Source organism: Brachionichthys hirsutus, chromosome 18 (genome assembly GCF_040956055.1).
Source record: "Brachionichthys hirsutus isolate HB-005 chromosome 18, CSIRO-AGI_Bhir_v1, whole genome shotgun sequence".
NCBI lineage: Eukaryota > Metazoa > Chordata > Actinopteri > Lophiiformes > Brachionichthyidae > Brachionichthys > Brachionichthys hirsutus.
Window position 1 is genome coordinate 2,574,609 of NC_090914.1, and position 14,740 is coordinate 2,589,348.

Sequence of the window (14,740 nt, forward strand, 5' to 3'; positions counted from 1 at the left end):
AAAGCTTTGAATTGGATGCTTGGCGCCTATTGAGAAAAATGACTCCTACAGTCCTGTACGTGTTCTTTAGGGAGCCTTTGTTGTCGGGTACAGAGCAGAGCATCTCAAATTAAATAGCACCCTGGAGTTCCGGCAATGCTTAGAAATAATAAAGTAGGAGACGATATTGTACGCACTGATGTCTGGTACCTTGATATTAGATTTTTTTTTATATATATATATAAACACAAAGTCGAATCAACCTGTGTTTTCCCATATTGCACACAGAAGAAACTGCTTCATCCATTAAATTATATGTTGCACATTTAAAAATTATGGAACAGAATATAATTAGAGACACTGTTTGTAAGGTGTTGGCAAAAGGATTTGTGTATTTATTTTTGACAGCAGGATGCCTCATTATTCAGGCACCACGGGTCAAGAGATGACATTTTGGCCCAGTTTGCCGAATAGTCTCTTTCTGCCTCATCATTCAACAGATTCTGAGATCTGAGATACTAAAATGTTTCCTCTGGGTCTTGCAGTTTCTTGGTAATCGCAGTTTCTTTCCATCTCTCAGGTATAAACTGAATTATCTCAACTTATTCGGCTGGATTTCGGTGGCATTTTGAGCAGACATGCTGATTTGGGAGTCACAGTCCTAAAACAACAAATCCTGGTTCCCCCTGATTTGATCCCCAGTGCAGGTCAAGGCTTTCATTTATCTCTCCCACGACTTGAATCCTAATGGCACATGCGCTCCTTGACCTTTCTTGCAGTACCACCGTGAGGTTGACATTTGGTGCAGACATTCCTGTCTCCCTAACATGCAAATGACTTTTAAACATCTAAGCCTGCAGTGTAGCTCAGCGGCACTGCATTTCAACGCTCCTGAAACTAGCTCGGCAGTCTTTATTTATATTGTCCAATAGAATATTGAATTTCCTCGCATCCTAAACACAGGTCTGTATCCTACATGAGGTCTATTATCAAGAATCATGGGACAATACGCCTCTTTAATTCATTTGCGATTTAACGTTTCATTTGGGGCACATTTTATATTGCAATAATACTGTATATCATTTATTATATCACAAATAAATAAAAAATTTAAGTGAACTGTACAATTTCAAATGCACATAATTTCAGTGCAGTGCAGACTTTTTTGGCACCCGATTTTTGTAACGCTGTAGCTTTTGTTTTCATAAACTGAAAAAACTTAAACAGAGAATTAGAATAATTCTAATTCAAAGAAAATAATATTTTATACACCGCCTAATTCCTGATACTGTTGTTTGTCCTCCAGACAGGAAGCATTATTACGCTCCGACTAGTATAAAAACAGTGACGATGATAGGTGGAAAGAAATGCCAATTAGGTTGTGGCAACGCCCACGCTTCTCTATGATTGGTCAATATTTGACTTGTCATTTTTTTCCTATTGGTCAATTTTGTAGCAGAACAGGAAGCGATGTAGCCTGGCTGTCTGACAAGTAAATATTCAACAGAGGATGCTGGCTAGTAGCTATCCCCATGTCACATACGACAAAGGGGCTGTCTCCTGAATAACTGGAGCAAAGATGAAACATTACGCTTCATCGAGGACATTAAGGTATCTTACGATCGCTGAGTGGCTTATTGTCGCAGTTTGATGAAGTGTAAGCTGTAGGGTGCGGCCTGCTGTCAGTAGCCTGCAAGCTAAAGGAAGCCTTATGATGTTTTGTGGTTAGCTTCATTGCTTGCATTGTCCACAAGCTAAAACGTCATTAGCTAAGAAGCTGCTTTGCTGTGCTGGACCGGTCTTTCCTCTCTTCGAATATTGCTACGAAAACACCTCACCGCATTTCGTGCTGCTGATAATTGATTACCGAACACCTTTAGAGATTAGCTGGTTAACGCTTACTGGACAGTTCGTGTTATCGCCGTGTGTGTGTCAGATTCCATCTGAAGTCAAGCCAGTCGCTGATTTAATAATCGAAATATGCTTGAATTCAAGGGTATAGTTTTCTTATGGCAGATGGCTCTCTGTCTGTACTTCTAGCACTTCAACACTAATAATACAGACACGTATTTCGTTCCTTTTTGCAGTCTTGTTGAACGTCAAGCAGCACACACCAAACATCCCAGCATCTGAACACCACCGAGTCGTAGATGCTTTGAGGGTCAATGACCTAAAAAGTTGGGATAATACCGGTAGTTGTTGTTTTTTCTGACAGCATTTACCCTGATCCATTGCATTTGATCCAAAAACCGAAAACCCTCAGGTAGATAAGTTACCCTCAACACTGAGGTAAATGAGTGCTGTGACTCGCTTGGATCAGTTATTCTATTTGTAAGAGAGATACATGTGTAAACAACAATACATTTAGGTGAATTAGTCACAGTTGTGGTGGCACCTTTCAGGTTGTTTGATGTTGTGATGTTGTCAGTGCAATTTCTTTTTTAAATGTCGTATTTGTCAGAAAGAAACACTGAAGCTTTCTGACAGAGAAAGACTTTGGTTTTCATACGTCAGTGAGATTACAGCCTGCACCGTGTCCCGCAAGGCACATAAGCGGCTGCAGGCGGGACCATTACAGTAGTCTCGTCTATAAGGAGACGGACGGATGCATGTGTAACAGTATTCAAGCTTTTTACTTCTACGGTTGGGCTGACTGTGATCACTTGCATGCAGTTCCACACATGTGTACCAGCTTTTGGATTAGCATCTACCACACAGAAACAATGCTAAAAGGTGCTTCTTGTCTCGGGAAAGTTTTTGACACCAAGCAAAGCCAATGTCCTTATGACATGGAGGTGCCTGTAATATGTTTGAAGTCTGTTCTTTGGAGATTTGAGCTGCCGAATTCAGTCTAAACGTTTGTAGATTGCTTGGTAGTTTGGGAGGAGAAATTCTCGTTAAGCTTTTGACTGGTGCTATTGTAGCTAAAGCTTATTTTCAAACTTAATCATGCAAGTCTTTTGTATATCTTACATCCTCTACTGTCTACTTGATGCTGTAGAAAATAATAAAAAAAATTCCACGGGAATTTTTTTTGGATTTTCCTTTTATATTTGTGCCTTTCCTATGTGTGTTTTATATATATTAGTATATCTAATGTGGCATTTGCCCTTCTAGTTTTAGACATCAGTCTGAGAGCCTGTAGCCATGGAGGGCCATGCTGCTAAAAACAATGAGAGCGCTTTCCCCAGTTTAGTGGATCTGGATGATTTCCTCACCAAGCACAACTCCAACTTCATCTGGCTCCTTGTTGGTAAGTCTGTATCTGTAGTGACACCTGGAGTAAGGTCATGTGTGACGTGCACGCCTGTCTGCACTCAATGGGTTTTTTGTGTGACTTTTTGCAGTTTCACGAAAAATATGACATTCCTTTGTTTGGTCTAAACTTAAATTGCACCTGATATGTTTACAGTTATCTTTGCATTGACTGTTGGAGGAGAGAAAATATTGTGTAGTTCTGTCTACCTTGATTATTGGTTGCAAAAGCAATGCAAGCAAGTAATGACAGCAAATTGTTGTGTGTGTACCTGTGTAACTAACTATATGTTTGTATACAAGTTCAAGTATTTGTTTATATTTTCATTTTATTATCTTCAAATATTGTTGTATTGTATTTTTTCTATTTGTATCTAAAATGAAGGACACAAGCTTTTTATTATACAACCCTGTGTAGTAAAAAAAAACCCAGTAAACCGACCTTCTTATTATAAAAAAAGGTATTCCAAGCAGCAGAAACCATAAAAACTGTAGATTTACTCATTTTAATCCTATTATTTGTCGCCATAACAACCCTGACAAAGCTGTGTTGTGTCCTTTCAGCCACCATTCTGTCCTGTGGATGGATCATCTATTTAACTTATTACAACTCCCGCAACGTTGGCCTCATCCTCACCCTCATCATCAACAGACTCTACAAGGATGGCTACATTCATATCGGTGCGTGCATCAGGAGCTCCGTCACGCAGGGACGAATAGGCAGCCACAGGCCGCTGAATATTTCATGATGAGCCGGCTTCTTTCAGTGATTATCAAACTGCAATGAAGTAAATGAGACAGAACCTAAATGACAAAGCACACTGAAGCCATTAAATCAACCTTGGTGCTGCAACTTCTTTATTCGTAGGTTTTATTTTTAGCGACTGCTTCGCAAGTAGAGGTGATTGTTTTCAGGAATTGAACATGCACAGCAGACAAGTTGCAGCTAGTTGGCTGTGACAACTCGGACGTGCAAAGCATGATTAAAAACGGCAGCCTTAAAAAATGACAGAGGCTTCGTTCATTGCTGTAACTTTTGATAAATTGGTTTACTAAAAAGTCAACCCTGCGTTAGCCAGTGCATATATTTATTTTTCTCAAAAAGCTTTACAGTGTCACAAAAGCTTAGAAAATCAACATAAGCAAACCTAAGTTTGCAGAAACAGTTAATGATGGCACACAGGGAAAGAACATCCTGTTTTTTTAAACACAGGAAATGTCTAAATCTGTCAGATCCTTCTGTGCTCAGCGACAGATTGATTTTTGATCGAACCCTTTTTAGTGATGTTTTAATTCATTTATTCCTAAACCGGTTTACTCTTCCTTTTAGAAGCTGCACTTTTTTACATAAGGATTGTTAGACACTCGTACGTTTCTGCATCATGAAATGTGTCTGACCCCTCCACAGGCTCCTTCTCCTTATCGGTGCTGTCGGGGAAAGTCATGTTCCGAGATGTCTATTACATCAATCAAGACATGTCCATCAGGTAACGGGACGTTTGCCACGCCTCCTCTGCTCCTCTAAAGTCTGATCGCTTGCTTGTTGGCGGCATTTTCTTGCTTTCAGGATACAGGATGGCTTCTTCATATTTCGCTGGTGGAAAATGTATAACCCAAAACAGAAGCAGCACGGTGAGTAGAGCGGCGGTTAGTCCGAACGGCAACTTATCCTGATGCTCATGAACCTCCACATTCATTTCTTCTTCTCACCCTTAGATCCCAAGGCAGAGACCAGGCTTTACGTGACAGTTAACGGCTTTGAATTTCACGTCTACAACCGGACTGACCTCTACACCCAACTGCAGGAGAACTTCGGATTGGAGCCGACGCTCCTAACGCCCAAGAGAGATGAAGATCTAGAAAGGTTTGACAAAACCAGTGAGAAAGGGAAAAGCATAGATTTGAAGTTACTCGCATCTGGCTCCTCTTTAGCTTCACAGTAATCCGGCTTCTGCTGCTTGGAAAATGTTTTTTACCTAAATTGTGCAATTCACGGTAAGAAATCAACATCTTACCGTCATAGAATGATGGATGAAAAAAAATATATATTTTCCTGTGTGTTCAACAAAAATGAGGGGTGATGATGAAACTGAGGGCTGCTGCTATTCCCCACTCAGGCAAATAAACCACACATTTCTCATGAAGCTCTATTTAATTATCCGTTGCTTCCTGGTTCTACAATAGTGTGAACATTAAAGCAGAGAGTCCAGACCCTGCGTCTTCTTGGCGGTCCCTGATTCCTGTCATCAAAGTCAACATCAGCACCGTAAGTACTTTATATAAACAACAACAATTGTGTGTAAATATGCGATCATATGTTATAAGATTCCATCTTTGAATTGCATTTTGCTCCTTTCTCTAGGGACGTTTAGCATTTGGGAACCACCATCTACCCCAAACTCTGTGTGTGAACTTCGAGGATGCCTTCCTGACTTACGCCACCAAGCCTCCATCCAGCCATCTGGACCAGTACATGCACATCGTCAAAGGCTCGCTGGAGAACGTGCGCGTCATGCTGGTTCCCAGTCCCCGCTACCTTGGCATGCAGAATGACGAGTAAGTCCGAGTGAGTTTAGAAAATGAATTTCATCCGAGTGTTAACTTCCAAAAAGGCTGGTGGCACTGCAGCGCAGTCCTGGGCTGAAGTCCACCTCTAATGCCCTGGACGTCTGCGTCCCTCTGGGTTCGCTGCCTTCCTCCCATCTCCACAAACAAGCAGTAGTTGTGAATAGATGACTCTAAACCGGCCGTAGGAGTGACTGGTTGTTTGTCTTTCTATGTAGTCCAGTGATGAACTGGAGGCCGTCACGTAGGATAAATGATTAATTTCCAAAACTGAGCATGAGGAATTGACACCAAAAAGATTAAATAATGTTGTGGGGCATTTGGTGTTTATTCATGCAGAACAGTCTGTGAAACTTGTAAACATAATTTTTCTAGCCATGTCGTTTCAAGTATTAAAATGATTTTGTCTCAATTAATCGGTCTAGACTAATTCAAAATATACTTCACAGCTCATTTTTAAGTGTTTCTTAATGTCTTTAGAAAATGAGCTTGTAATACAGGAAATTAATGAGCAGGTGGTGAGAATGTATGTTTAGTACAAAATAAAATAATCATTTAAATATATTAATTCTTAACAAATATTTATATTTGAATTACTGAGTCCCCCCCCCCCTAAAACAATAATGTATTCATTTAATACCATGATTGATTGGTGAAAGCCACTAACTGATGAACGTAGAATAAATATATATATATTTTCTTAATCTAAAATGGGTCACAGATCATTTTAATCCCGAGAGTGTTTGCAGAATGTCTTTGTGAAGACATTCATCTCCTGCTCCGATATATTTTAGCTGAACTGCATAATAAGCAGGGAATCCATAAACCTTCGTTTGTCGTTCAACTGAACGAATTGGAATTCTGTGCGTGATTAAGGGGAACATGGGAGGAAAACTATGCAACCGAAGTGTGTGTGTAGACGCCATCGGTGATTTCAAGGCTCCGCGAGATGCTGGAAAGCTTTACTGGAGAGTCCTGCGAGATGAAGCTCTATTTATACATCTGGAGTGCTTCAGTCTAACTTTTCAATGCAAACCGAATTTGAATTGATTTAGATTCCCTTCCTGATAGCCCCTTCCTTAAATGTGCTGGTGGCCCCTGTCAACTGTGACCCATTGAATCTTTAATCCAGACCTCCCAGACTGATGGGTGAAGGCTTTGTGGTCATGCAGTCCAATGATGTTGACATCTATTACTACCGAGACGAACCTGGTGAGCATGCATTTACTATTTCTATATTTAGCAGTGAAAAGTGTGAGCGTCACTCTTGGATGTTAGCAGGATGACTCTTCCTACTATCTGTTCCTAAAAGTGTTCCTGTGTGCAGGTCTGGTGCTCAAAGAGCAGGAGAGCGGGGAGGAGGCAGAGACGTGTAGCGAGGACGATAAGCTTCAGGACCTGCCGCCGTGTTGGGGTCTGGACATCGTCTGCGGGAAAGGAACTGACTTCAACTACGGCCCTTGGGTAGATCGTCAAAGGTTAGCAAAGATTGGGCACAAAAAAACTGTTTTCCCACAGAAGTAGTACTGCAATAGTGTCTCAGTGCAAATGCATCGGTGTGACACAATAGGCCTCGCTGGTTTGATCTTGCGGCTGCGAACTTTAAATCCGAGCGCCCTCTTTTCTCAGGGACTGTCTGTGGAAGTTCTTCTTGCCGGCCGACTACCAGGCCATGAAAGTCACTGAGGTGGCCGAGCCAGGAAAACCCAGGCAAATCCAGGCTTTCGAGCTCCGCATGAACATCATTGCCGACGCCACCATCGATCTGCTTTTCACCAAAAACCGGGTGACTCTCGCTCTCTTGTGCTTCCCTGACAAACCCTGTGATCTCTCTCTCCCTCTCCGCTGCTCTCCTTGTCTTTGACTCGCCATGTTTTATCTGTTGATTTTGGGTCATGTTTTATGCTTTTTAAAATGTTTCCTCCTTAGGCAGTGCAGGGATCTTCACAAAGCTTAGTTTGTGAAGTGCATACTAAACGTCGACATCACTGCACATCAAATGAAAATCTAAAACGGCTTGGATCAGGGATATTTTGTCTGTAGTGCGTGTTTCTGTTCGCATTAGGTCACTTTGTTTTGCTTTGAAGGCAGGAGGACCGTCTTTTTACAGCATGTGTGACATTTCTTTTTGCTCTCTCTCTTTTTCTCTCCCTCTATTCTGTTTCCATCGCTGGCAGGAAACCAATGCTATCCATGTGAATGTGGGTGCTGGCTCTTACCTTGAAGTGAACATCCCCATGACTGTAGGAGAGAACGGTACTTTGTGCTGCACACAAAAGTGACCCCTCTACCCCCCAAACAAAATCCACTTATAGCAGCGTTATAGCCCACCATTTTCTGATATTTCTTAATAATAATAATACATTTTATTTATATAGCGCTTTTCTAAACACTCACAGTCGCTTTACAGAAGGTACATAAGTTAAAAACAACAAAGCAATAGAAACAATGAATATAAACATGAAAATAAATTACATACAATTTAAAAAGTAGAATTGGACATTGAAAGCAATGATGATGATAAAAGGCACTTGAATAACAAACTGACAGGATACTTTTATTGTGAAGCAGTAAATGTGTTTTGTCAACAAATTGGTGTTGTTAGAGGATAGGCCTCGGTGGATGGATGAAGTTGTAGAAGGATGTGAGATGTTAGATGAAGAGCTCTACAAATCGCAGGTATATGCGTTACGTTACCTGCTGCGTGATTAAAAAAAACACAGCAAAATAACGGCGATTTACTGTGAAGTTACTGTAAAAGTAAGGCAAGTGTATGAAGGCAACCCAAATGAGTGGTCCTGTTGCAATGCAAGTACACAAAGGGAAAATACTTTAATGATGTGTTAGCACTGCCAACTCGAAACCAAAGTAAATATAGCTAGGTATGAATGAATGATCGCGCAGATGCAACCGCAGTCACGTTTTGTGCGTTATAATTCTTGCCATTGATCTGATTAAATTTTGACACCCATCAGTCGGCGCTCTCGTCTGTCCCCAGAGATGTAGTTAGAGTACGTAAACTGTTTTTTGAGATTTGCTGGATTAGATTAGAATCTCTGTCCTCCGCCCTCAGGCTACTCTCCCACCATTAAAGGCCAGCTGCTTCATGTGGACACCACCAGCAGCATGCTGTACAGGACACTCCTGGAGGCCGAGATGCTGGCTGTAAGTAGGCAGCAAAAACTGTCATCATAAAATAGGGCCCAGATTTTAAAACTCCTTAAAGATGCAGACACACACACACACAAAAAAAGTAGAACTATTAAAGGGTCAAATGCAGTGTATACAGCCAGAGCGTTTCCGTTAGTGAAATCATGTTGTCCTGTTTTAGTTTCATGTCATAGCCAGCTACCCCCGGGTGTGGAACATGCCTCAGTCGTGGCAGTGTGAGATTGAGGTCTACAAGGCCACCTACCACTTTATCTATGCGCAGAAAAACTTTTTCACTGGTGAGTCTTCTTGCAAATAGAATTATAACCACAACAGATTAGCTAATCTGGATATGACCAGTTAGCAGTCAGTACTTTAATAGTAAAATGGATGAAGAGCTTGTCTTTTCCTTTCCTTTCAGATTTGATCCAGGACTGGGCAAGCGACAGCGCGCCAGACATCTACTCCTTTGTGCCCTATTCCTGGAAGTTCAAGATCCTGTTCCATCAGTTTGAGATGATATGGGCGGCAAACCAGCACAACTGGATCGACTGTTCCACAAAACAGCAGGAAAATGGTAGGAAAGGATGCAAACAGTCAGCAAGTATTTCCTCTCAGAGAATTCAAGGTGTCGGTTGTTAATGTGGTGATATTATTTTTTTCCCCTCAAAGCTCCGCATGAATGAAATACTTAATGCACATTCAGGCGCCTCATTAAAAGTAGCAGATAATCCCTCGGAGAATATCTTAACCTCATCAGGGCGTGGTATAACATGCGGCATGTTCTCCTGAGCGGGCCTGACTGATCCGTTTCATTATCGATCTCCTATAGTGTACCTGGCAGCATGCGGCGAGACGCTCAATATCGACTTTACTTTGCCTTTCAATGAGTTTGTTCCAACCACCTGCCACACCCGCTTCAGCTTGAAGGTGAGTCGTTAGGAAGTCCATTATGTTTCACAGACACCGGAGACAGAACCTTCAAAGGAAGCCGAATTAGTAGCACCTCTATGAATGTTTATTATTTAGCATCATCCGGTAGTTCTGAAAAACACTTGTTATTTTTTGTATAAAGGGCCTCCTGGTTCTTTATCACATTCGATTGGCTGTGCTGTGTGATATAGATTAAAAATACAGGTATATATATGCAGTATACAAGAAGTCACAGTCAGCTATTTACTTAAACAGAAAACACCCTGATGGGGTATCTGTGTGTTATTAGATGATGAGTTCGATTTGAAAGCCCGTATAAACCTGCAGTCTGTGCAGAACGTCTGATCCTGGCGAAAGCTTGAAGTAAAGAGGGGGCTTGTTGGTTCAGTAAATACATAGAAAAAATAATCTGGCTAACAGGACCTGCATGACATTATTGCATCTGTCTTCGTTTTGATATTGGCCTGATCTCTGCGCTGAAGGAGGAGGAAGAGAGAACTAGAGGCAGGACTGCTGACTGTAGTAATAAATCACTGGTCTAATAATAGCAGCATCCACGGCCTGTACTGGATGTCTCATTATGAGCCGCTCTATATTCCCCATCCTCTGATGCTCCGCATTTATTTGGCTCCGTTACATTGAAATGTGAGATCTGAGGGCCAGGAATATTTGGGGCTGGTGTCAAAACATCCTCCGAATGCACAAAGCTGTGTGCTTTCATATTTGACATCCAGATGTATTTTCCTGTGTGAATACTTCACTACCGCGAACATGTCGCGTCCTCCTCAGGCCGAGGACACAGACATGCGGCTCTCTCTGCCAGAGTGCCACCTGAGCCGCTACCCGCTCCTCACCCTGGCCAAAGACTACCAGAATGTCAAGCTGCCCGCAGACGTGGAGAACCAAGGGGCGCCCCCTCCCAAACCCGCCAAGTCCCGCTGGAGGAACATTACCCACGCAGAGTGAGTGAAACCTGGGGTTAGCAATGAGCTGGATCATTGATGGTTCTTCTTGCATAAACACTGAGCTGCTTTGCTGGTTAGTAGCAAAAGCATTGCACAAGAACTCATTTACCACATATGGACCAGAGCGAGGTCATACTGAGAGAGACCCACTAACCCTAACTCCCCCCCCGGGAGGTTACAATGGGATTCTGTCTGGACCAGTGCACTCTGTGTTCCAGAGAAATTAGGCGAGACCCATTTGCTGCTTCTCACCTCGACTGTATGTCCTCGGTCGTCGCTTCATAAAGCGAACAATGAACCGGAAAAGCCCTTTGAAGTGACGATGAACTCCACTTTAGAGCCGTTTATTGAGCGTACGTGTTTTTCTTCCTCCCATCAGAGCTGGCTGGGTGGATTGCTGGAGCGTGCCAAACTTCTTGCTCATCATTGACTATACCTGGCACCCCATTTATCCCCAGAAGGCTGACGAGCAGCTCAAACAGTCGCGTAAGCTCAAAGCTTTTTGTTTTGTTTTGTTTGACTCTGTGGACCACTTTAGAGCCGCCTCTGACTTTCCTGTGCTTCTTGTCTCAAGTGTCGGAGATGGAGGAATCCGTGCAATCAGCCCTGCGACCTCCGGAACACACTAGCACCAAAACGCGCTACACCTCCACGTCTTCCTCTGCCGCCCACGCCCACGGCCGCGTGCCACACGACCCCTCGGAGCTCCCGCCGGACAGGCTTCACGTGGAGATGGAGATGTCCCCCGACTCTCAGATCATCCTCTACGGTCCTCTGCTGCGAGCACTGATCTCCATCAAGGTACCGATGGAGCGTTGGTAGAAATATTAACTACACTTTGATATTGAGAGTCATGTTGTTCTTTTCACTATCAATTATTTTGCATAAGAAATGAGAAACTGCTCATTCATCTGGCCGTCCTTTTGAATTTTCACCCCAGGAAAACTATTTTGGCGAAGACGACATGTATACAGACTTTGAGGAGACGATAGCCAGCCCCGGGCTGTCCAGCTCCACCTCCTCTGGCCTTGGCTGGTCCCCTCTGGGGATGGAAGACGGCGAGCAGAAAGGGCCCTCTGATGTCCACCCTCTGGACCTGCGTCCCTGGGACATCACTGTCTACATCAACCTCTACAAAGTCCACGGCCGACTGCCAATGGTGAATCATTCAGTGGTTTAGTTTAAGAAAGAGCTAGAGGGCAGGGTAGCAGCACCAAAGCATATTTACAATATAGCTTTGGTGTAAAAAAATAAAAATAAAATAAAGACCTGTTAAAAATCTCAAAATATAAATAAAAAATCATACATTTGCAGTATGTAGGCAGACTGTGTACGCTGATCATTTATGTTAATATAGAGCATGTTTAAGTTCTTTTCCTTTTTTTAAGGATCCTCACTGGTCCTGCTCTTTGAGGCTGTGTCTCCTTGATGCATGATTCACTCGTGTTTTTCCTACCTTCCTTTGTGCCTTCAGCATTGCAGCAGCGAGGGTCCCGAAGGTCCGTCCGGATTCTTAGAGCGACTCTGCTTTGAGATGAAAAAAGGCTACAAGGAGACGATGCTGCAGCTGCTGCTGTCTCCCATTCACATCTTCGTCAGCGACAACTGCCAGGTCTGAAGCAGATCTAGAATATCTGATACGATGGGATTCTTTGTACTCGAGGTTTCCGGTTTTTATCTGTAGGACATCGGTTAAGGAAAAGGCTGCTTTGCCCAAAAGCACGACGGTAGTTAACATGATCCTTGAGTAATGTGTTACCCTCTGTATTCAACTTTCAAAGGGGACTTAAGGACTTGTTATTCTGTTAGAAACTGGGTGAAAGGTTTTGTTCATACACGTAAAAAACACTCCTTAATATGCTGGCTGAGGGGATGAGGAAATACCCTGAAGAAGAAACCCGCTTTTCTCCGGCTACATGTTTGCATAATCGCCGACAGATTGCAGAACTCGCAATATTTGTAAGCCTTCGGCATGCGTTGGATTTATTTACTGCCTATAGTGATTATCTTCCCCTAATCCCTGACAAACAACGTGTAGCCTTCAGGTCCGTCTGCTGTTCAGATAACGAGCTGTTTGTTTTGTTTATATTAAAAATTGCATTTCACTTAAACTGAAGCATTCTTTCACATCGTTTGGGTTCTGATTAGAAATACTCGGGCTCCTGACGCTGCTCTTTCACACACACAGCGACCCACTGCAGATGGAGTGTTGCGGGACGGCCACCTGAGTCTGTCCAGCCTGCAGATGAGGGCCCATGCCATGTTCTCAGCCCATGGCCTCCCTGTGGGCAGCGACACCCTGGAGTACGCCTGGCTCATCGACATGCAGGCCGGGGGCCTCACCGGCAGGGTGACAGTTCCACAGGTGTGTGTGTGTGTGGGGGGGGGAGTGAAAGAGTCAGAATACTGCAAGGATAAACGGAGCCTTATATTGGGATTGTATCGTCTTATCTCGAAGCCATCTGTGGAAGTGTGTCATCAAAGTAGCATTTTTCTTTGCTTGTGGGAACCAGTAGATGCATGTTGACGCATTGCCTTTTATTTGTGATTATTAGTTGGTCAGCATGATCGAGTGGGGGGAAACGTTCCTTTTCCATGGAGTTTCCCGAGAGTTCCAGCTAGAGCAGCCCAAGCCCTCCGTGATCTGCCAGCATGGTGCTGACCGGCGCATCTGCGATGCCAAGGTACGCGCAGCCTCAGCCTCATTCCGGCATCGTCTCTGCCAAATGCTGTTAGCAACGCTCTGACATAGATGACGCGTCCCTGTAATGATTTATTAATGTCGGTCTGGTCAGGAGTGTTAAAAGAGAGGGAATGTGCAAAAAGGCTTCTGATAATAAAAGGAGACTGGAGGGGGATCGTTTTAGAAATTGCTTCTTACACAGAACTACACATCATGGTGTTACCATGATGTATGAGGTAGAAAGCAAGGGCATTTCACTAAATACCTCATTTGTATTTGAACACTAACATTACTGCAGGAGAAGGCGGATTCATTTCTGACAACTGAGCGCCTGAGTTGTGTAGATTTATGCGAAGCACGGCCACGCTTCATTAGCACTGTTTTCCTGGCTGGTAATGAATGATGGCTGGATTTCAGATGAGCTGCATGCCAGGCCACTGCCGCACATCAGAGGAGCTGAAGTACACAATGACCCGGCTGGCCATGGACGGAGTCGACCTCTTCATTGTGGAACATGGCTGTGCCGCCAACATCAAGGTGTTGTATTTTTACGTAAAGACAAATGACTATTTAACCGTTTGGCTTTTTTTTTTTTTTTTGTAGAGATTTTCTATGTTGCCCTTTCCTCCTCCTTCCCCAGACGGCCAATATCCGCGTAGCCAACTGCAACCTGCACAACCAGGCAGTGGGAGAAGGCATCAGTGCTGTGGTGCAAGACGTAAACATCCGGCAGTACATCGAGCGGCAGCAGCACAGCGAGACGCCCAGACTGCAGCCGGCTGCGCAGGGTCAAGGTCCGGGTCAACCGCTGGGTCCCAGCCAGCCCCCTTTGCTGCGGCGCTCTGTCTGGCTGGAGGCAGGTTCGGTCAACCTTAACCTCATTACAGCAGACATCGCCCTGGCGGCTGATCACCCAGCCAAGTGTGAAGTGCAGAGGCATTTTCTGGAGCTGCACGATGCTCAGACCAAAAGGTAGAAAACACAGATTCACATTCACTTCTTACATTTCTGGTTTCAATTGACGTCTTACAGGAACCTTCAGTTTGATCAAGGCCTGCTTTTAATGTTGTCTAATGTGTCTCTGTACGATAAGTCACTCAATCTGCCCCCCCCCCATCATGTCTTGCCAGCTGGTTGACTTGCTAACTGCTGTGAAAGTAGATTCAACAACATGATCTCATTAAGGTCTCCAGGGAACCATTGCTAATAC

General features: G+C 43.6%; 1 protein-coding gene across 1 annotated transcript in view; it reads left to right on the plus strand.

Annotated features, from left to right (window-relative positions):
• Positions 1-1,521: 1,521 nt before the first annotated feature.
• Positions 1,522-14,740, plus strand: part of kiaa1109 (KIAA1109 ortholog) — a 49,783-nt gene continuing 36,564 nt past the window's right edge. Inside the window, exons 1-25 of the mRNA XM_068752469.1 lie at positions 1,522-1,590; positions 3,097-3,232; positions 3,799-3,915; positions 4,643-4,721; positions 4,802-4,866; positions 4,951-5,115; positions 5,409-5,500; positions 5,597-5,790; positions 6,932-7,011; positions 7,127-7,277; positions 7,429-7,585; positions 7,977-8,055; positions 8,873-8,964; positions 9,131-9,248; positions 9,371-9,526; positions 9,782-9,879; positions 10,672-10,844; positions 11,227-11,333; positions 11,422-11,648; positions 11,788-12,006; positions 12,322-12,459; positions 13,036-13,212; positions 13,403-13,531; positions 13,948-14,067; positions 14,171-14,502. Coding sequence (XP_068608570.1) covers positions 3,127-3,232; positions 3,799-3,915; positions 4,643-4,721; positions 4,802-4,866; positions 4,951-5,115; positions 5,409-5,500; positions 5,597-5,790; positions 6,932-7,011; positions 7,127-7,277; positions 7,429-7,585; positions 7,977-8,055; positions 8,873-8,964; positions 9,131-9,248; positions 9,371-9,526; positions 9,782-9,879; positions 10,672-10,844; positions 11,227-11,333; positions 11,422-11,648; positions 11,788-12,006; positions 12,322-12,459; positions 13,036-13,212; positions 13,403-13,531; positions 13,948-14,067; positions 14,171-14,502 — 3,371 coding nt within the window. The 5' untranslated portion in view covers positions 1,522-1,590; positions 3,097-3,126. The remainder of the gene's footprint in view (positions 1,591-3,096; positions 3,233-3,798; positions 3,916-4,642; positions 4,722-4,801; positions 4,867-4,950; positions 5,116-5,408; positions 5,501-5,596; positions 5,791-6,931; positions 7,012-7,126; positions 7,278-7,428; positions 7,586-7,976; positions 8,056-8,872; positions 8,965-9,130; positions 9,249-9,370; positions 9,527-9,781; positions 9,880-10,671; positions 10,845-11,226; positions 11,334-11,421; positions 11,649-11,787; positions 12,007-12,321; positions 12,460-13,035; positions 13,213-13,402; positions 13,532-13,947; positions 14,068-14,170; positions 14,503-14,740) is intronic.